Genomic DNA, 21,687 nt, shown 5'->3' with positions numbered 1-21,687 from the left:
ACTCGTCTCCCACCGGACACAAAGCAACACCTCCCACGCCGGCCTGTGATTGGCAGGCAGAGAGGAGAGAGGGATGAGAGGAGGAGGAGAGGAAGATGGCGTCCTTGAGCTCTGAAAGCAGCAAAAAACATTCAACAGAAACAATTTTTTTTTAATTTTTCTGTTTTTTTTATTTGAATGGAGTGAAACATCTACAGAAATGAGGCCTCGCATTAATAATAATAATATAATAATAATAATAATAATACATGTACTCGACAAAAAAAGTTCTTAAATTTTTCTTCTTTAAATTTTTTAGATGTAAAACAAAAGAAACAAATCTTGATTTTCTCGTCTTTTGTTGTTTTTTTTTTTGTGTGTGTTTCTGTACATTCTGTGAGATATGTTCAAAGACCCCGAACAGAATCAGAAATGAGGCCTCTCGCTTCCCCCAAACACCCCTCCCCCAAAAAACCCCCAAAGAAAATAAAGAAAATGATGATCAAACCCACCCAGGTCCCAAATATCACCATCATCATCATCATCATCATCATCATCATCATCATCATCATCATCATCACACCTGAAACTATAATAACATAAATCTCTGAAGTCCAGTTTGTTACAACTCTGGTCTCATTTTTATACTTTCAGCCGTCGTTTCGATTAATTAATAACGAGCTGTTTTTATTTATTAAATATCTGAAGCCGTCACCGCTGCCTCTTAAAGTTATTATAAAGTTCTCATCATTTTTTTTTCATTTTTTATGGGTTTTTTTTTATATTTTAAAGGCCGAACGGTTAATTGAGAAAAATATAAATCATAATTTGCAGCTCTGGTTTCTATCAGTAATAATAATAAGAGTAAATTAACTGGAGATCTGTGACGTCACATTCATTTAAATGTGTTTCAACTTTAATTTAAAGATTACTATAAATAAAAACTACATCATGGTTTTCTAATCTTTCCAGTTTTTCTTGTATATATTTTATATTTGTATGACTTCGATCAATAATGTATTTATATATGATGCTGTATATGTAAAAAATATTAAATTAATGGATCAGAATCAAGATTATGTAAAAAAAAAACGACGTAAATTGATTCATATTTTAATCTCTTTCATAAACAGGAGTGTTAATAATGAGGCTCTAATAAAAGACCGGATCCAGGTGCATTATGGGAAATGTAGTCTTCAGTATTTTTGGAGTTTGACCTGAAATTTGACCCTTTTTTTTTTTGGCTCAGTTTTTTCCTCACAAGTCAAAACTAGTTCATGAAAGTGAGCGACTTCAATCGACCTTCTTTTATAAACAGGAGTCATTTTGAAGTTTGATTTGTTCAGTTTTCTCTCAAAAGTCCAAATAAGTGATGAAAGTGACATCAGCTGATCTATTATCAGACTTTAAATACTCCCAATTATCTTTTATATATATCTACTTTTATAAAAAGGAGTGTTAATAATGAAGCTCTAATGAAAAACATGATCAGGTGCATTATGGGAAATGTAGTATTCAGTATTTTTAGAGTTTAACTCAAACTAGAGACAAAAATATCTGAATATTTTCACGTCTGCTGCTCAGATTTTAATTATTTTGTTCAGTTTTTCTCTCAAAAGTCCCAAAAAATTGTTATTAAAGTGAGAAAACTTTTATATTTTTAACCTTTTTTTCTTTTTTACGTCACAGATCTCAGAGCAGATTTAACTCAAAGTTAAACCGATAGAAAGCTACACATTAAAAAAAAGAAAAGTTCCACTTATGAGCTTTCAGCTACATCTCACTGCCTTCTTCTTCTTCTTTAAGCGCAGAGAGTTTGTACAGATCGCTCATCATCATCATCATCATCACCATCGTCATCGTCAAGCAGGAAAAGCGAGGAAGAGTTTTTTTTATCGTTTTTTAAAATGTATTTTAAATTTTTTGGTCAATATTAATAACCATAATAATAATAATGCACACTCCAGACTCGAGTTGTAATAAAGCGGATTGACCCTTTAATTAAACTCTTTCACCGTCACCACCAGCCCCCCCTCCTCTGCCCCCCCCCTCCCTCACCCGCTCCGTATAATTAAGCCTAAATCTATGTGCGGTAAAAAAAAGAAGAAAAAAAGAAAAAACAACAACAACAAAAAAAAAAAAATCAAACATCACATTGAAAAGAGGGAACAATTAAAATATACATATATAATATAAATGTCAATACTTTGCTCCTCAGAGCTCAGTCACACTATCATTGGCATAAGAAAGGATTTATGGATTTATGGATTTTATTTTCTAAATCGAGCTTTAGCGTCTCTTCTTCCCTCCAAAGCAAAGATGGCGTCCACCAAAATATCAGCTCGTCAATATATTTATTTATATATATAGAAAATGGATTTTGCTTCGATTCGATTGGTCGGCAGCAAAAGTCCAAAAAAGATGAAACGCTTTGAGATTTTTATCTTTTAATCCTGTTCAGTCTTAAACTATGATATTAGATCTTTTTATTAAGATGATAAAATAAATTAAGCGTGGATGGTGAGAGTCGCTCGGACTGAACTTCTCCTGCTCTTGGTGGAGGAGAGAAGGAAGGAAGGAAGGAAGGAAGGAGGGAAGGAAGGAGGGAAGGATGGAAAGAAGGAGGTAGGAGGAGAGGAGGGATGGAAGGAAGGAGGGAGGGAAGGAGGAGAGGAAGGATAGGAGGAGAGGAAGGATAGAAGGAGGAGAGGAAGGAGAGGAAGGATAGGAGGAGGGATGGAAAGACGGAAGGATAAAGGAGGAGAGGAAGGAAGGACAGGAGGGAAGGAAAGAGGGAAGGAAGGATAGGAGGAGGGCAGATGAAGGGAGGACGGAGAGGTTTAGGCCTGTGTGTTGGTGCCGTTCTTGTCGGGGGGGGCGGTGCTGGACGGCAGGTTGTTGAGGGAGGGGGGGGCAGCGGCGGCGTCGGGCTGCTTGCTGTCGCGGCGGGGGGGCATCCGCTCGTTGATGCGGTCCAGACCTCGAGCCTCCTCGAAGCTCTGGATCTTGTGCTGCGGGTTGAAACCTTGAATGGCTGCGAGGAGACGAGACGAGAGTTAGAAACAACAACAAAGTTCATCTAAAATATAACAAACTGATCCACTAACAAGTTACTGTGTGTCAATGTCTGATCAGTGATTAATAACTGTTGGTAAGATGATCAATTCAGGTTTGTTAAAATGTTAAAATTTAGTATTTTTGTTGGTTTTATAGGAGATAAATTCAGACTGAACTCAGCGGCTCCGCAGCAAGACATCATGGACGTCCGAGTTACGCCCAGTTCAATATAATCAATATATTAAAAAAAGATCAATAAGAGAAAACTGGATCAATGTGTAATTAAGGTTTTATTGTTTTAATAATTGTTTTATAAATGGATGAATACAGAAAAAGACCTTAAACAGATCTTAAAAACTAGTTTTAAACGGCATCTTTTATTAGTCAGTATGAACAAGAGGAACGTGGGTCAGTAATAATAAGTGTTGGTAAGATGATCAATTCATAAATCAGTTAAACTAGTTTTAAAAGCAGCATCAGGTTTGTTAAAATGTACATTTAGTATTTTTGTTGGTTTTATATCATTTGAAATGACATTTGCACCATTTTTTACGAAAAGTAAGACTGAATGCTCCTGAAAATGTCAAATGGTGTAACCACAAAAGAATGATAAATATTACATATTTTATCACCTACAGTGTATTTAAGTGGACTTATACTAATAATGACTTCATTTAAAACATGTAAATGTTTCCTGATCTCCATGGTTACCAGAGTAAATGTAATATTTAGAACAATTGTATTCCATTAGCTTTATTTAATATAAAGTTATAATGTAAGATCATGCCAAACTAGTTGATATGGTGTTTTATTGACAATTTACTGTTTTTAAGCAAGTTGAATTATTTGGTACAAAGTTTTTATGGTTACACCACTTAGACATTTTTGCCATAATCCTCTAATATATTCTCTCAAAATGGATTAAAAGCAGATATTTGATGCTGGGCCCACAAAAAAAGAATGTGAGCAAGTTATTCATACGTTTATTTTCACATTTTAACCCTTTAAATTTAAACTAAACCACATGGACACAAATAAACATCACTGACCTATAAACCTTATTCTCTGTTGGACTATTAAAGACACTGGGTCACATGTTTTTGAACAACAACGGAGCTTTGACACATAATAACTTGTTAGTGGATCAGTTTGTTGGTTTGGATCCAAACATGAAGAAAAATATAGAAAATCAGCCTTAAAAGATTAAATATTGAAAATTATCAAAAGTTATTTTAGTCTACTTTTAAACTTTCTCATTAATTCTGCTTTAACCTTCGTGTCGCCCTCCTGGGTCAAATTGACCCCCTCTGTTTTGACTGTTCCTTCCTCCCTTCCTTCTTTCCTCCTTTACTTGCTTCTTCCTCCCTTCCTTCCTTCTTCCTACCTCCTTTCCTTCCTCATCCCCCTACCTTCCTCCCTTCCTTCTTTCCTCCCTCACTCCTTCTTTCCTCCCTTCCATCCTTCCTTCCTCCTTTCCTTCCTTCTTCCTCCCTTCCATCCTCCTTTCCTTGCTTCTTCTTCCCTCCCTTCCTTCTTCCTCCCTCCCTTCCTTCCTTCCTTCCTTCCTTGACTCGAGGACAACAGGAGAGTTAAATCAGCTTTTCATTCATTAACTGTTTGTTTTTAATCCAATTTGCAACATTTTCAACCACAATTCAAACTATAACTAATATTTTATGATAATTTTTCCCTTTAAAGCTTTTTCTAATATCACAGTTTTGTTTGATTGGAACATAAAGAAGACAGGAAACAGTAACAGGTATAAAAGGTCAGAGGTTAAAGTCATTGATTAGAGCAGCAGAAGGAATCATAACTTACTTCAGAGACACGACGAGGAGCATGAAAGCAAAGAAACAGACTTTCATTAAAGGGACAGTTCACAGCGTTAGTTCGGATCATTCCCAAAATATCACAGAGACCAGCGAAGAGTCTGAAACACTGATCAGCTGATATCGATCTATGTTGACCTCTATATGCCGATATATTTATTTATTAAAGTTAAACAGGAAGCATTTTAAGTACATTTGATCCTTTTTCTTAATTCAAGTTAACATGTTTTTTTTTGTTCGGTAAGTTTTTTAAATTCATATCTAATTATAATTATTATACTTTACTGCAGTTTATTGTTAAAAAGTAAATTATCTCAGCCTCTGTTACATATATTTATCCTTCGTTACTGTACTTTAGCAGAGTTTCAGGTATCTGTACTTTACTGTTAGTAATTAGTTTTTATTATTCTGATGACTTTTTACATTATTTCTGAACTTTCTCCTCACATTGTCAAACAGACTCGTTACTAGTTTCAACCTCAGTGACTTTATAAAAATAAACAACATGTAAATAAACGATATATAGTAAATATACTGTCTGATATTTGTCTTGCAGCAGTTTGTTCTGTGCAGGTTGTTAATAAAAGAGAAAACTATCCTAATTTATGTTGCAAGTTATCAAAAAGAGGTAAAAATTCATTTTTACTTTTATACTTTAATACTTTTCAGAGTCTGAACTTTCTAACTTTTACTTGATTAAACGAGTTGAATCATTTCTTTTACTTCAGTTCAGAAGATGAAACTTTTTACACTTCTGAGTATCTTTGTGTTTAATAACTGCAAAAAAACAGTGTTAATGTTTATATTCTGTACTTATAACATGATAACTATTGTCTTTATCTAGTTACGGCTTAATGCTTTTTACTAATATTATATTTATTGCTTGTTTACTTATTTATTCTTTCTATTTTTTTACTGTCTATTTGCTGCTGTAATACTAACAAAGGAAAATCTTCTCATATATTTGAGTTATTTCTACATTATTACATATTTATATAAATGTGATTTATGCATTTTAATGTCTTATAAACTTAAACTGTGAATGACTCCTTATTAACAATTAAATCATTTGTTTGGTTTTTTGCATAAAGTCAAACATCTTCTGGTTTGACCCACTTTATATATTTATAATGACTTTATTTTATTATATTTCTATTAATCTTTTATTCCCTTTTATTTATTTACATGTTATTCTACCTCTGCTGTTCATTCATGATCTATAACGGCGTTAAATTAACCTGTAAAAATGAAAACTAAACACAACTAAAGTCTGATTTGCTTCCTTATTAAACCTAAAAAATATGCTACAACAAAGTTTAAGACGCCTTTAAATTTTAGGGAATGAAAGTGAGATTCACGTCGGGTCTAATTTCATTATAACAACAACAACAACAACAACAAGAGGAAGAGGAGGAGAAGTGAGTCTGAGAAGAAGAGGTTAAAGTTCATTCACAAAGTTAAACCATGACAGAGAGATGATGATGTTTGGTTGCGTACCTCGTGCCTCTTCTGCCTCTACGGTGGCTGTGTAAGCGTGAGTAGAAGAAGAGCCATGCCCAAAAACCAATGGAGAGAGAATATCAGTCATATCAGTGCATTTAGTTACGTTACATCACAGCAATCAGTCAGTCCTGTTAACATGGAGTCAATCATCAATCAATCACCCCCCCCTCCATCACCCTCCTCCCAAAAACATCACCCCCCCCCCTCCATCACCCTCCTCCCAAAAACATCACCACCACCACCACCCCCCCCAATCATCACAGAGGTTAGCACATTATTTACTGAAGGACTCAAACTGTTTATATCATCATGAACTTTAAATATTCAAATGTAAAATTTATCAAAAGGAAAAAAATATTAAAATCAGTCAGTGATGAGACGACGTGTGTGTGTGTGTGTGTGTTAGTCTCAGTGTGTGTGTTTGTTAGTCTCAGTGTGTGTGTGTGTTAGTCTCAGTGTGTGTGTGTGTGTGTGTGTGTGTGTGTTAGTCTCAGTGTGTGTGTTTGTTAGTCTCAGTGTGTGTGTGTGTTAGTCTCAGTGTGTGTGCGTGTGTGTTAGTCTCAGTGTGTGTGTGTTAGTCTCAGTGTGTGTGTGTGTGTGTGTTAGTCTCAGTGTGTGTGTTTTAGTCTCAGTGTGTGTGTTTTAGTCTCAGTGTGTGTGTGTGTTAGTCTCAGTGTGTGTGTGTGTTTGTTAGTCTCAGTGTGTGTGTGTGTGTGTTAGTCTCAGTGTGTGTGTGTGTGTTAGTCTCAGTGTATGTGTGTTTGTGATGTTTGTGTGTGTGTGTGTGTTAGTGTTAAAGCTCGGCACTTCACACTCACCGCTTTCCAGAGACGGCCGACCTCCAGACAGAACTCCCATCGGCAGAGTACCGGTCGGAGTCAGACCCTTCAGCTGCAACACACACTCGTTCTCCTCCCTACACACACACACACACACACACACACACACACACACACACACACACACACACACACACACACACACACACACACACACACAAGATCATTATAGTTCATCTTCACTTCACTGCAGGTGAATAATGATAATAGTGAGTTAAGGCGGTAATAGTGTGTTAAGGTGGTAATAGTGAGTTAAGGCGGTAATAGTGAGTTAAGGTGGTAATAGTGAGTTAAGCCGGTAATAGTGAGTTAAGGTGGTAATAGTGAGTTAAGGTGGTAATAGTGAGTTAAGGTGGTAATAGTGAGTTAAGGTCTTTTTAATGACTGGTGTTCCTATTATTTTGTCCCCCTCTCATGTATGTTAATAGCGTGGCCTTAAAATAACTGGCAGACGTTTTTTATATGAACATTCATCATTAAAAAGGACAAATTATTCTGACACACTTCCATCAGATTAAAGGAGGACACGTGTAAATCAAGAAGAAGTCATTAGCCTTTTACTGAAACTGGAGCAAGACTAGAAATAAGAGATGAAACTGTAGAATAACCCAAATTACTGCACTTATTTAACATTTTAAGATTTGAGATAATAAATCTTAACTGGCTCGTCAGGATGAACTCAAACTTCTTTCCTCTTCATTTATTCTTAACTTTATTCACATTAATTGTTTAATATAAGTATATATATATAAGTATATATATATATATTCACGGACCTGAGCACAGAGAAGACGCGAGCCATCTTTCCAATCGCCCGGATCTTATTCCTGATCACTTCCTTCCTGACGGCCGGAGTTCCTCCTGCAAACACAAACAAAACAAATAAGGTCAAAATAATAACAATAATCACAGTTTTACATGTTTTTACTACACAGACATAGAAAAGTATCAAAAATGTGACCTACAGCAGGGGTCATTATATTTTATAAATAATCACAAACTAAATGTACTGTTCTTATTGATGATTTATAACTTATATGTACAAATCAGTAATTTTATGACCCAAACTTGACTAGTTTATAAATCGTAAGTTTTGCTCTCAAATAAAAACATTTGGGGTGAGGAGGGGAGGAAGAAGGAAGGAAAGGAGGGAGGAAGGACAGACGGAAGGAAGGAAGGAAAGAAGGAACAGTCAAAACAGACGAGGACATTATTTTGAAAAAGTGCTAAATAAATAAAGTTATTATTATTATTATAACTTGTAAGTTCTGCTCTCAAATCAAAAATTTGGGAGTAAAATTGTTTAATTTCTGCTCAAATTAGGTCATTTGTGTGCAATAATTTCTCTTTTAAGAGCGTTAGCAACCAGGTTTGTGTTGCCATGACAACCGGCCAGGCTCCACAGAGCTGTGTTTAGTTTGTTATGACAAAGAATATTCAAAGCTCAGTAAGTAACCAGGAAGTTCAGCACCTGTGGTTCAACCAGACAGATTAGTTTATGTTTATCATTATGAATCTAAACATCCATGCAACACGGACACTGAACCTTCATTTAACACACACACACACACACACACACACACACACACACACACACACACACACACACACACACACACAGTGAGTTACTGGTCACACAGTTTAATTTACACGGCGCTGTAGCTGCCTGCAGGGTTTCACTTCCTCCTTTAGGGCTCTACTGTATTTGATTAATGATATTCACTGTCAAACTCTTGTGTTTTTAACGGTGCGTCGCCATGGCAACAGCTCGTCAGCTTTTACCAGCGGTGGAGGAAGAGGCAGAGATGAGATGAAGAAGAGATACTATTCAGTCCTGCATTCAATTTCATGACAATTCATTAAAGAGTTTCCACATGTTTCTGACATTGTATAAACTAAATTATTACTCACAACAATAAATCAATAATTATTTGTTTTAGATCAGCTGTACGTGATCAGTTTCAGCTGTTTAAAAACTAATAAATGTATTTATGATGTCACATTAATCTTTGTGTGTTTCAACCTTTCCTAACGTCGCCATATTAGTGTTTTCATACAAATGTTAATTAGTGGTTAAGAGAGTCACATGCATGCACCCCCCCCCCCTCCCCCCCCTCCCCCCCTCCCTGTGTGCTGCACCTCTGTTCAGCCTGCAGGTGAAGCAGGAAAACACCTGGAGGCCGCCGGCTGTTCCCACGTTACTTCAGCCTGTTTGTTTGCTTTAATGTGCTATTTTAAATTATTCTTATGCCTTTGTTACACACACACACACACACACACACACACACACACACACACACACACACACACACACACACACACACACACACACCATATGGATTCATCCGCCTCTGATGCTCTATTTCCTTCAGTAAGTTTGTTATAAACTGAGACTATATATTTATATTTATGAGACATTAATTACATTCTTTAAATTTAAAAATACTTTATAGAGATTATAATGTTCAGGTTCTCATTGTTGTTTTATCTGCATCATTAATGCAACTGCAGGTTGGCTGTAAAGTATATTATATCATTATATTATATCATTATATTATATTATATCATTATATTATATCATTATATTCTGCCTGTAATGTGCAGAATAAATCAGTTTGTACCATTACAGCCACATAAAAGCTTCTCTGTGTATTTATGAGATAAAGATTTACATCTTCAGTAGGAAGCAGAGCTGCAGATAAAGAAGAAGAGGAGGAAACTACTGAACTGTGTGAGACGCGTTCACAACAAGGGAATACAGTAATTATAAATACACTCTTTTACACATTTAACTGCATCTGAATATAAATATATAAATAAATATATATATATAAATATATCCTGCCTTCCACACAGCTGCTGGATTCAAGTTACTTCTTAAGCTTTTAGTTTTTATCATGTGACAACGTTGCTGCAAACAGCCACCATTTAGAGACTCTCCTTTGTGGTGCATTCAAGGACATCCAGTCATTGAAGTAGTCAGACACACACACACACACACACACACATAGACACACACACACAGACACACACACATAGAAACACACACACACACACACATAGACACACACACGCAGAAACATACACACGCAAAAACACACGTAGAAACACATACGTAGAAACACACACACATAAACACACGTACGTAGAAACACACACGCAGAAACACACACGTAGAAACACACACATACACACACGTAGAAACACACGTAGAAACACACACGTAGAAAACACACACGTAGAAAACACACACGTAGAAACACACACACGTAAAAACACACACACGTAGAAACACACACATAGAAACACACACCTAGAAACACACACACGTAGAAACACACACACACAGAGACAGACACACACACACACACACACACACACACACAGAGGAGTGTGAAGTCCCACATGTCCAAACAACGAGCCGAGCGTTGAGAATCACACATCGACCACGTGACCGTTTCCTGTCTCAGAAACAACATAAAGGTGACAAACTGTAAACTGTGGCGGCGTCGTGCTCGTCGAGCGGCCTGAAAGTAACAGTTTGTAATTTAATGAGCTGAAGCTTGTTAATCACATGACCGCAGTCTGACCACAGATACTATCCTGTCAGCTGGTCAATAAAAACACTTAAAAACCATTATTATTACTACTGTAGGACAATAAGGCGGTTGGTGAGTAACACTGCGAGTGGGAGGGTGTGATGATGATGATGATGGTGGTGTTACGAGGAGCTGTGACTTCCTCTTACCTTCACACGTGTCGTCTCCTTCTGACATCAGCTCGTCGTCAGAGCAGATGTTCAACACGTTCACCAGCATCTCCGTCACTGTGGAAACAAACCAGATACGCTCAGTGAAGGGTCTAATGATCCATAATCACTAAATAACACACACACACACACACACACACACACACACACACACACACACACACACACACACACACACACACACACACACACACACACACACAGACACACAACACAGACAGAGACACACACACACACACACACACACACGGGAATATTAAAACAATCAGAAATATTATTAAAATTATTATTTTATGTGAAAGTCTTGATTTAATCTGTTAAAAATGTGGTTAGAAAGTAGTAAATTAAACGTAATAATACACTATAATAATAATAATAATAATAATAATAATAATAATACACTTCTTCAACTCTGTGTGTCAAATATTTTGTGTGATTTCAGTGCAGATCACAATAACCAATCATTTATGTGAGTTGTGGCCGATACGCTACGATAAAATACAATATGGTACGATACAATAAGATACAGTATGATAAGATACGGTACGGCACGATACGATACATTACAATACAGTACGATACGGTAAGATGCGGTATGATACAATATGGTACGATACAACACGGTACGATACAATACAATGCAGTACCATATGATACGATAAAATACAGTACGATACGGTATGATTAAATATGTTACGGTACATTACGGTACGGTACGATACAATACGGTACGATACAATACGGTACGGTACAATACAATACGGTACGATACGATACAATACAATACGGTACGATACAATACGGTACGATACGATACAATACAATACGGTACGATACGGTACGATACGATACAATACGGTACGATACGATACAATACAATACGGTACGATACGATACAATACGTTACGATACGATACGGTACGATACAATACGGTACGATACAATACGGTACGATACAATACGGTACGATACAATACAATGCAGTACCATATGATACGATAAGATACAGTACAATACGGTATGATTAAATATGTTACGGTACATTACGGTACGGTACGATACAATACAATACGGTACGATACAATACGGTACGATACAATACGGTACGATACAATACGGTACGATACAATGCGTTACGATATGATACGATACGATACAATACGGTACGATACAACACGGTACGGTACGATACAATACGGTACGATACAATGCGTTACGATATGATACGATACGATACAATACGGTACGATACAACACGGTACGATACGATACGATACAATACGTTACGTTACGATACGATACGATACGATACGGTACGATACAATACAATACGGTACGATGCAATACGGTACGATACAATACGTTACGATACGATACAATACGGTACGATACGGTACGATACGATACGGTACGATACGATACGGTACGATACGATACGGTACGATACAATACGGTACGATACGGTACGATACGATACAATACAATACGGTACGATACGATACAATACAATACGGTACGATACAATACGGTACAATACGGTACGATACAATACAATACGATACGATACAATACGTTACGATACGATACGATACGGTACGATACGATACGGTACGATACAATACGGTACGATACAATACGGTACAATACCGTACGATACAATACAATGCAGTACCATATGATACGATAAAATACAGTACGATACGGTATGATTAAATATGTTACGGTACATTACGATACGGTACGATACAATACAATACGGTACGATACAATACGGTACGATACAATACGGTACGATACAATGCGTTACGATACGGTACGATACGGTACGATACAATACAATACGGTACGATACAACACGGTACGATACAACACGGTACGATACGATACAATACGTTACGTTACGTTACGATACGGTACGATACAATACAATACGGTACGATGCAATACGGTACGATACAATACTTTACGATACGGTACGATATAATACGGTACGATACGGTACGATACGATACGATACAATACAGTACGATACGGTACGATACGATACGATACAATACGGTACGATACGGTACAATACGATACAATACGGTACGATACAATACGGTACGGTACGATACAATACGGTACGATACAATACGGTACGATACGGTACGATACAATACGGTACGATACGGTACGATACAATACGTTACGATACGATACAATACGGTACGATACAATACGGTACGATACAATACAATACGATACGGTACGATACAATACGGTACGATACAATACAATACGGTACGATACGGTACGATACGGTACGGTACGATACAGTACGATACGATACGGTACGATACAATACAATACGGTACGATACGATAAAATACGGTACGATACGATGCGATACACTGTTGAAAAAACTAGACATTTGAGACGTTATCTTGGCGTTTGGGGAACTGAACGACATTTTTCATCAGTTTCTGACATTTTATGGACAAAATAATTAATCGATAAATAGAAAAAAAAATCGAAAGATTAATCAACTATGAAAATACTCGTCAGTTGCAGCCGTGTTTTAAAAACTGTCCATCATGAGTCTGAAGTGTTGAAATAAAAGGCTTTTACCTGCATTACCTTCAGTTTACTGGTTCAAGCTTTAACTGATGATTTTCTGCTTTATTCAGTTTTAAATCTTTGTAGTTTGAATGTTTTTTGGTTTTAAACTGTCGAACAAAAACAAAACATCTGAAGACGTCATAGTTGAGTTCTGGGAAGTTCTGACGGTTATAGTCCCGTCTACAGCAGGAGACAGACACTAATAAACCTTTACACTGGACATTTAACACTTTTAAGTAGTATTTAACTTTGGAGGAGTTTAATTAAATACTAACAATCAGCAGCGTACCAACCTGTGGATCACTGACCTGCTTCACACTGTAACTGTTTTAACAAATTTTTCTGTTTTTTGTCTTTATTTTTTAACGTGTTTGCAACCTCAGTGAGTTTAAATAAAGGTTTCACACACACACACACACACACACACACACACACACACACACACACACACACACACACACACACACACACACACACACACACACACACACACACACACCATCATCTCTCTCTAACCTTTCTCTCCTACGAAGGGCAGCGACCAGGTGAAGACGTCCATGAAGTTGGGCAGCCAGTAAGGATGAGGAGAGCAGTTAAACTGCCGGATGTTCATCACATTATTCTCATATTTCAGCACCGCAGCTGAGAGCAAAACACACACACACACATATTAACATTTCCACTTCATGATCCACCGTCTCCTGTTGCCAAGGCTTCAAGGTTTTCCAACCTGTTGCCATGGTTTCCACCCTTCACTCCTCTTTACCTTTGTTATTGTACACGTCCAGGTAGTTGGGAGCCGAGAAGATGGTGATTAAAGACGGGAAGCCTGTCGTCTGACTTTTCCTGTACATTCGATACCTGACGGACACAAACACACGTTAATAAAGTGGTTAAAGGTTTGGGTCCAATCAGAAACCAAAGGGGGGGGGCGCTGGCACTCACCCTGCGTCCTGGGCTTCATGTGCTCGTATTACAGACAACAGGTTATTGTTCATCAGGAAGTCGCATACTGCCGGGTAACTGAAACACAGAGAGGAGAGACGATGATTTCACTCACATTGTTTTATTATGTTTGTTTTTTTTTCTCTTCTCCTCTAAATGTCGAGCGCTCGACCGGCTGCTGACAGTCACCTCGGTTGCTATGACAGTTGAGCAGCCTGCTTAAACTCGAGTATATCAAGAGATGCTAAAAGTGCTAAAATTAGAGATCAATTAAGGTCAAGGCTCTCACACACACTGAGGAGAGGAGAGAGGAGAGAGGAGAGAGAGGAGAGGAGAGGAGAGAGAGGAGAGGAGAGAGGAGAGGGAGAGAGGAGAGAGAGAGAGAGAGGAGAGGAGAGAGGAGAGGGAGAGAGGAGAGGAGAGGAGAGAGAGGAAGGAGAGAGAGAGAGAGAGGAGAGAGAGGAGAGGAGAGGAGAGAGAGGAGAGGAGAGAGGAGAGGGAGAGAGGAAGGAGAGGAGAGAGAGGAAGGAGAGAGGAGAGAGAGTAGAGAGGAGAGAGAGGAGAGAGAGGAGAGGAGAGAGGAGAGGGAGAGAGGAGAGAGAGGAGAGGAGAGAGAGGAAGGAGAGAGAGAGAGAGGAGAGAGAGAGAGAGGAGAGGAAGGAGAGGTGAGGAGAGAGGTCGAGGAGAGAGGAGAGAGAGAGAGAGGAGAGAGAGAGGAGAGAGAGAGGAGAGAGAGAGAGGTGAGGAGAGAGGAGAGGAGAGAGGAGAGGAGAGAGAGAGAGGAGAGGAGAGAGGTGAGGAGAGAGGATAGGAGAGAGAGAAGGAGAGAGAGAGGAGAGAGGAAGGAGAGGAGAGAGGAGAGGAGAGAGGAGAGAGAGGAGAGGAAGGAGAGGTGAGGAGAGGAGAGAGAGAGGAGAGAGGAAAGGAGAGAGAGAGGAGAGAGGAAGGAGAGAGGAGAGAGAGAGGAAGGAGAGGAGAGAGAGAGAGAGGAGAGAGAGGAGAGAGAGGAGAGAGGAGAAAGAGGAGAGGAGAAAGAGGAGAGGAGAGAGGAAAGGAGAGAGGAGAGAGAGAGGAAGGAGAGGAGAGAGAGAGAGAGGAGAGGAGAGGAGAGAGAGGAGAGAGGAGAAAGAGGAGAGGAGAAAGAGGAGAGGAGAGAGGAAAGGAGAGAGGAGAGAGAGAGGAAGGTCGAGGAGAGAGAGAGAGAGGAGAGAGAGGAGAGAGAGGAGAGAGGAGAAAGAGAGAGGAGAAAGAGGAGAGAGAGGGAGAGAGAGAGAGAGGAGAGAGGAGAGCTTCTATCTGATCCTCTCACACAGCAGCAGATTCATCTGGTGACATGTTCTGACAGCGACATCATCACAGCGCTGCGTTATAGTTTAACACTCAGACTGTCAGGTAGAGTCAGAGTATCTGCACATGTTAAAATACACATTTAATGACTTTAAGAGCTTTTTAAACCCTCTTTAAAAGGAAAAATGAAGTGTTTTTGAGGATTAATGATTAGTTTCATTATAGTTCCAACTGCTAATTATTTTTACTTTAATTAATAAGTTGATTATATCGTCTTATATTTGGGCCAATACAGTGACATGGACCCCAGGAAGAGTAGCTGTTGCCTGGGTAACAGCTAATGAGGATCCAGATAAACTGATAGATTCACCCATCATGTAAATACCTGGTAGCTGCTGCCTTAAAAGAAATATACAGAAAACTGATGATTGAAGTGAACAGTTCTGTGACTCCAGAGAAAGAAAGAGAAGTGTTATAATAAAGTCCTGGAGGGCCTGAGGCAGGTGGGGGGGGGGGGGGGGGGCTACCAGGAACTACAGGTGAGAGCAATAAGTGATGTTAATACTAAATAATAATTATAAACTGCAGTTTGGTGCTTTATCATCTCATCTGTTATTCCTCTTGTTGATGTTTCTGCCTTTAATAAACTGGATTATATGCAGAGTAGCAGCTGTTTTCTTTAGTTAGCGTCTTCTACAACGATCCCGTTTGGTGTCGTTTCTTTAATGAATAACTGAGTAAAACAAGCGTGTGAGCGGCAGCAGCAGCGTTTACCTCTCTGTGACCTACAGTCACACACACCCACAGTAACACACGCCCACACACACACACACAGTAACACACACACACACACACACACACACACCCACAGTAACACACGCCCACACACACACACACAGTAACACACACACACACACACAGTAACACACACACACACACACACACACACACACACACACACACACACACACACACACACACACACACACACACACACACACACACACACACACACACACACACACACACACACACACACACACACACACACACACCCACAGTAACACACGCCCACACACACACAGCGGCATCAACATCACAAATATTAAGACCGAGCAGAGAACGCTAATATTTATTTTCCGTATCTGTGTGACAGCGGATTTAACTGCTCACTTCATCCACAGATAAGCCTGTTTATAAAAGCTTTAATCAGCTCAGATTAACGGGACCAGCCACTCTTTGTCTTTTGGTTTTTTTAGCGTTAGCAGCAGCAGCAGTAAAGCCCTATTTCCACGGGGTCCATAAGCGGCACGTTACGGCTGCACCGCGGTCACCACAGCTGATAGGTAACACTATAATCAATGAAGACTCCACCAGGAGGAGACCAGGTCCCAGCAGCGGCTCTCTGCGCGGCAACTCTATCAATTTCAATTTCAATATTTTCAACAGAGCAGATTGCACCAGACAGGAAGTCAAACACAGAATCGGCATAATAAAACTTCCGTCCCGTTTCAAAATAAAACACAATGCGCAGATCACAACCTCACATCCACATTACATCATAACCGGTGGCCCCAGGTCAGCAGTCAATCGATCAGAGGGTCTCGGAGAATTGGTCCGAGGTGCAAAGTAACCTGTTGTTGTTGACTTTATACACCCAGTTAGCGTGATCTCGTGATCTCGTACGAATACTGCTGGCTTGCAAGGCATCGCTCCGCTGCTGTAACGCTCCGGTGTGAGTTGAAGCCGAGCAGAGGACGGAGCTAAACCGTGAAGCAGCCGTTCCGCGCCGCTGACGGACCCGGTGGAAATCAGGCTTAACAGCAGCAGCAGTAACAGTAACAGAGTGATATCGTACCTGTAGAAATACGAGCAGCCTCTCACGCTGTTGTGGCAGAAGTGTTCCTGGGTTTTCTCTGAGCCGTAGTCTTCGCCCGGATCCGACCACAGCAGGTCACACATCGGCCCGAACGCTGGCGGCTCCTTAAACCGGTCCAGCTACACACACACACACACACACACACACACACACACACACACACACACACACACACACACACACACACACACACACACACACACACACACACACACACACACACACACACACACACACACACACACACACACACAGTTTAAAACACTAACAGACTGATGCCTGAGATAATAATAAACATGCTTCGTATTAAAGTCTGAGCCAGAAGTCGACACATCTCACATCTCCAATCTGCACATGTGTCGGTATCGACTAAAATAAATCCATACCAACTAATATGGAAACGTCTCCCATCAAACGATACCTGCAATCGATCCTTTTTGCACCCAGAGCTAGAAAATATAACGTCTGTGGTGGTGAAGTCGTGGTGAATTAGAGTTACTGAGCTTAGTAGTTCAGCAGCCAAGATGCCACCTAAACGCTCTAAAGTGTGCAATGCTGTCCCAATGCAGGTATATCTGCTCCCAATGCAGGTATATCTGCTCCCAATGCAGGTATATCTGCTCCCAATGCAGGTATATCTGCTCCCAATGCAGGTATATGTGCTCCCAATGCAGGTATATCTGCTCTAATGCAGGTATATCTGCTCTAATGCAGGTATACTCAAGCCAGAAGAAGAGCAGAAAGGCTTCAAACATCACTTGTGATATTATATTAAATGATACCTGCATTGGGAGCTGCAGTGTGCTGACTTTTTTCTGCTAGTAAACTTAATTGCGTCTGTGGTTGTCGTTAAGGTAGGTGTGTGTGTGTGTGTGTGTGTGTGTGTGTGTGTGTGTGTGTGTGGATTTATAAGTGTATGTGATACTGTGACCCAGATGCTGATTAATAATCTGAAGACTGGAGGAGTGTGTTCACATGATTGGTGCTGTTTATAAATGAGCTCTACTCAGTATTAATATGTGATATGTGACAGAGCCAGTGTTGGTCATATGAAGGAGGGGTCAGCTGTGTGTTTTGGGGACTTTACCCTCCGTATGTCGTCCAGACAGGTGACCTCAGGGCTCAGACCTCCATGAACACACAGGAACTGCTGGTTGAGGAGCGCAGCCAGAGGCAAGCAGTCGAACGCCTCCATGCAGGCGTCGTACACACGCTCAGAGTACTTTATTTTACCTGGAGGACACACACACACACAGGTCAGGTTTTAAACACACACACAGCAGCAGTGAGATAAGCCGTGGTGCGTTCAGGGACACTTACACTCCTGTTTGAAGGTGAAGTACTCTGTGAGGTGTCGGCACTCGTGGTTCCCTCTGAGGAGGAAGAGGGTGTTGGGATGGTTGATCTTCAGAGCCCACAGGAAGAGCACACACTGCAGAGAGAGAGGAGAGACGGGTGAGAGAGAGAGAGAGAGAGACAGAGAGAGAGAGAGAGAGAGAGAGACAGAGGAGAGAGAGAGAGAGAGAGAGGTGAGACAGAGGAGAGAGAGAGAGAGAAGAGACCAAAAGGTTTCCATCAACCTTTTCTAATGTGAAACTTTTTTTTACCAACATTTTAAATCATATTTTTTTCAGCACTTCTGAGCTCGGTGTAACAATATTTCCTGCTAATATATTTAATTAATTAAGTGGCAGAAAACTGAAGGATCGATGAAGTAATTACACATTAACACATTAAGCTGTTGCTCGTAATACTGAGAAAACATCCACAGAACAAAGTAAAGTAAAGACTGGATTTATAAGTAAACTGATTCTATGTATTTTTTTCTCAAATCTGAAAGTTAGAGAAGCTTGTTTACGTCTGCAATGATTCAACTTTTATCACAGACGGCAGAAACTTACTGTTGTGTTTAGTTATAAAAATAAAGAACGTTATCTCTGTTTTATCAGGATTTAACATGTTGAAGCAGGATGTTGTTGTTCTGACCTGAGAACAGCGTCTCTGTGTGCCCCCCCCCCCTCACCCCCCCTCTGAGCCTTTTAATCTCAGCTCTTATATTTTGTGAAGCTACACAGACCTGAGATCACCTGTAATAGTTTATTATTTTATATCTATTTTATTCTGTTTATGTGTGTTGAGCTCAGAGCGCTTCTTAAAACACAGATGACCTACACTGCACACTGCACCTGAACGCCTCCTGTGTTGACTTTAGCTCGGGGGAGTTTTCGTCATCTTCATCATCTTCATCATCGTCATCGTCGTGTTTCAGACAGAAACTCAACAAAGACTCGACAGTAGATACTAAACACCAGCTGCTGCTTTACAGAAGGTTTATATAAATATTAAACAGTTTATTTACATTAATGTTGCTGTGAGATAAATCATATAAATAATTATAATCAAAACTATCTGCAGTAATTAAAGGCACAATATAGTAAAATATAGTAATAATATGTGTAAAAGTTGCTTCATAGATTTCCTGTTAAAACTCACTGATGGTATTTTGTGTGTTTTCCGTGAATGACGTCAGTGTGTGAACGTCACACATGTTGGGAAGTTTTTAGGAGAAAATACTTGAATAAAAAGGTTGAAAGCTTATTGGTAGAATTATGATTAAAGTTTACTGGTAAATTAAACAATAGATTAATTAACTAATCAGGAAATTATTGATATATTACTTGTTAAAAAAATGTACTTGCAGCTTTAATTGTGTTGATTAAATCCTAATTTGAGGGTTAAGATGTTAAACTGAACTGTAACTTTTTATTTTATTTATTTATTTTCAGAGCTTTGCATTCAGTCATGTTATTGCCAGAGTTGAAGCTGTAGATCCAAAAAATTATAATAAAACAGTCTCGTCATCATCGATACACTTCTATCTTTTCCCTCCCTCCTGTATTTGAATATAAAATATATAGTATTAAAATATTATTAAGATATTCATATTAATACAAATATATATAAGAAGAATAAAAATAGACAATGTAGAAAAAAATGGGATGAAAAAAAATAAAAATAAGATAAATTAAAAATAAATAAAAATAAGATAAATAAAATAAATATATATTGCACTGTAACTATTTAATCTGTTTTATTTTATTTCCAATTGAACATTTTTAATCATATTTAAATGTGTTGCTTTTATATTCTGACCTGAGGCACTTTATGTTTTATGTAAAAGCACTTTGAATTATTTTGTTGTTGATTATAAATAAATATAAATAAATATCATAAAGCAGTCAGGTGATGCGTTCAGGTGTCCAAATAAATCACCTGGAAAAATGTGTTTTTTACTTCTTTTCTTTAAAGATAAATGTGTTTTTAAATTGATCGAGTGTTTCTGTAACGTGTCAGTGAGTCTGATCTTGTTCCAGGATGTCCACTAATCCTAACAAGGAAGTGTGACAGCAGCCAATAAAAATGCACAAACACACACAGAAACACACACACAGACTCACGACAAACACAGAAACACACAGACACACACACAGAAACACACACACACAAACAAACTCACACACACCACACACACATAAACACACACACACACACACACACACACACACACACAGAGGGCTTGTTTGGGAGCAACGAGCCCGGAGGCCTTATGTGAGAGTCGTGTGTGTGCTTGTCCAGTCGTGGGCGTGTGAGTGTGTGTGTGTGTGTACGGTGTGTGTGTGTGTGTGTGTGTGTGTGTGTTGTATGAGTCTGTGTGAGTCTGTGTGTGTGAGTCTGTGTGTGTGAGTCTGTGTGTGGAGTCTGTGTGTGTGAGTCTGTGTGTGTGAGTATGTGTGTGTGAGTCTGTGTGAGTCTGTGTGAGTCTGTGTGAGTCTGTGTGAGTCTGTGTGAGTCTGTGTGAGTCTGTGTGAGTCTGTGTGAGTCTGTGTGAGTCTGTGTGTGTGTGTGTGTGTGTGTGTGTGTGTGGCGGGCGTGGCGGCCAGCAGCAGACACACAGTGTACCTTTTCATTTCCTGCCACTGTTTAAAAGACGCTGCTCCT

At 39.2% G+C, this 21,687-nt stretch overlaps 1 protein-coding gene across 1 annotated transcript in view; it reads right to left on the bottom strand.

Moving 5' to 3' along the window:
* Positions 1-464: 464 nt before the first annotated feature.
* ppp3ccb (protein phosphatase 3, catalytic subunit, gamma isozyme, b) overlaps positions 465-21,687 on the bottom strand; it is a gene marked incomplete in the record, with an annotated part of 31,303 nt that continues 10,080 nt past the window's right edge. Inside the window, 11 exon segments of the mRNA XM_062434129.1 lie at positions 465-3,013; positions 6,363-6,389; positions 7,187-7,284; positions 7,984-8,068; positions 10,956-11,033; positions 14,094-14,219; positions 14,344-14,438; positions 14,523-14,600; positions 17,668-17,807; positions 18,776-18,921; positions 19,009-19,122. Coding sequence (XP_062290113.1) covers positions 2,820-3,013; positions 6,363-6,389; positions 7,187-7,284; positions 7,984-8,068; positions 10,956-11,033; positions 14,094-14,219; positions 14,344-14,438; positions 14,523-14,600; positions 17,668-17,807; positions 18,776-18,921; positions 19,009-19,122 — 1,181 coding nt within the window.

The sequence above is a fragment of the Scomber scombrus genome, chromosome 15 (assembly GCF_963691925.1).
Source record: "Scomber scombrus chromosome 15, fScoSco1.1, whole genome shotgun sequence".
NCBI lineage: Eukaryota > Metazoa > Chordata > Actinopteri > Scombriformes > Scombridae > Scomber > Scomber scombrus.
The sequence above is the reverse complement of the archived record's forward strand: the minus strand, read 5'-3'. Positions and strand labels throughout refer to the sequence as shown.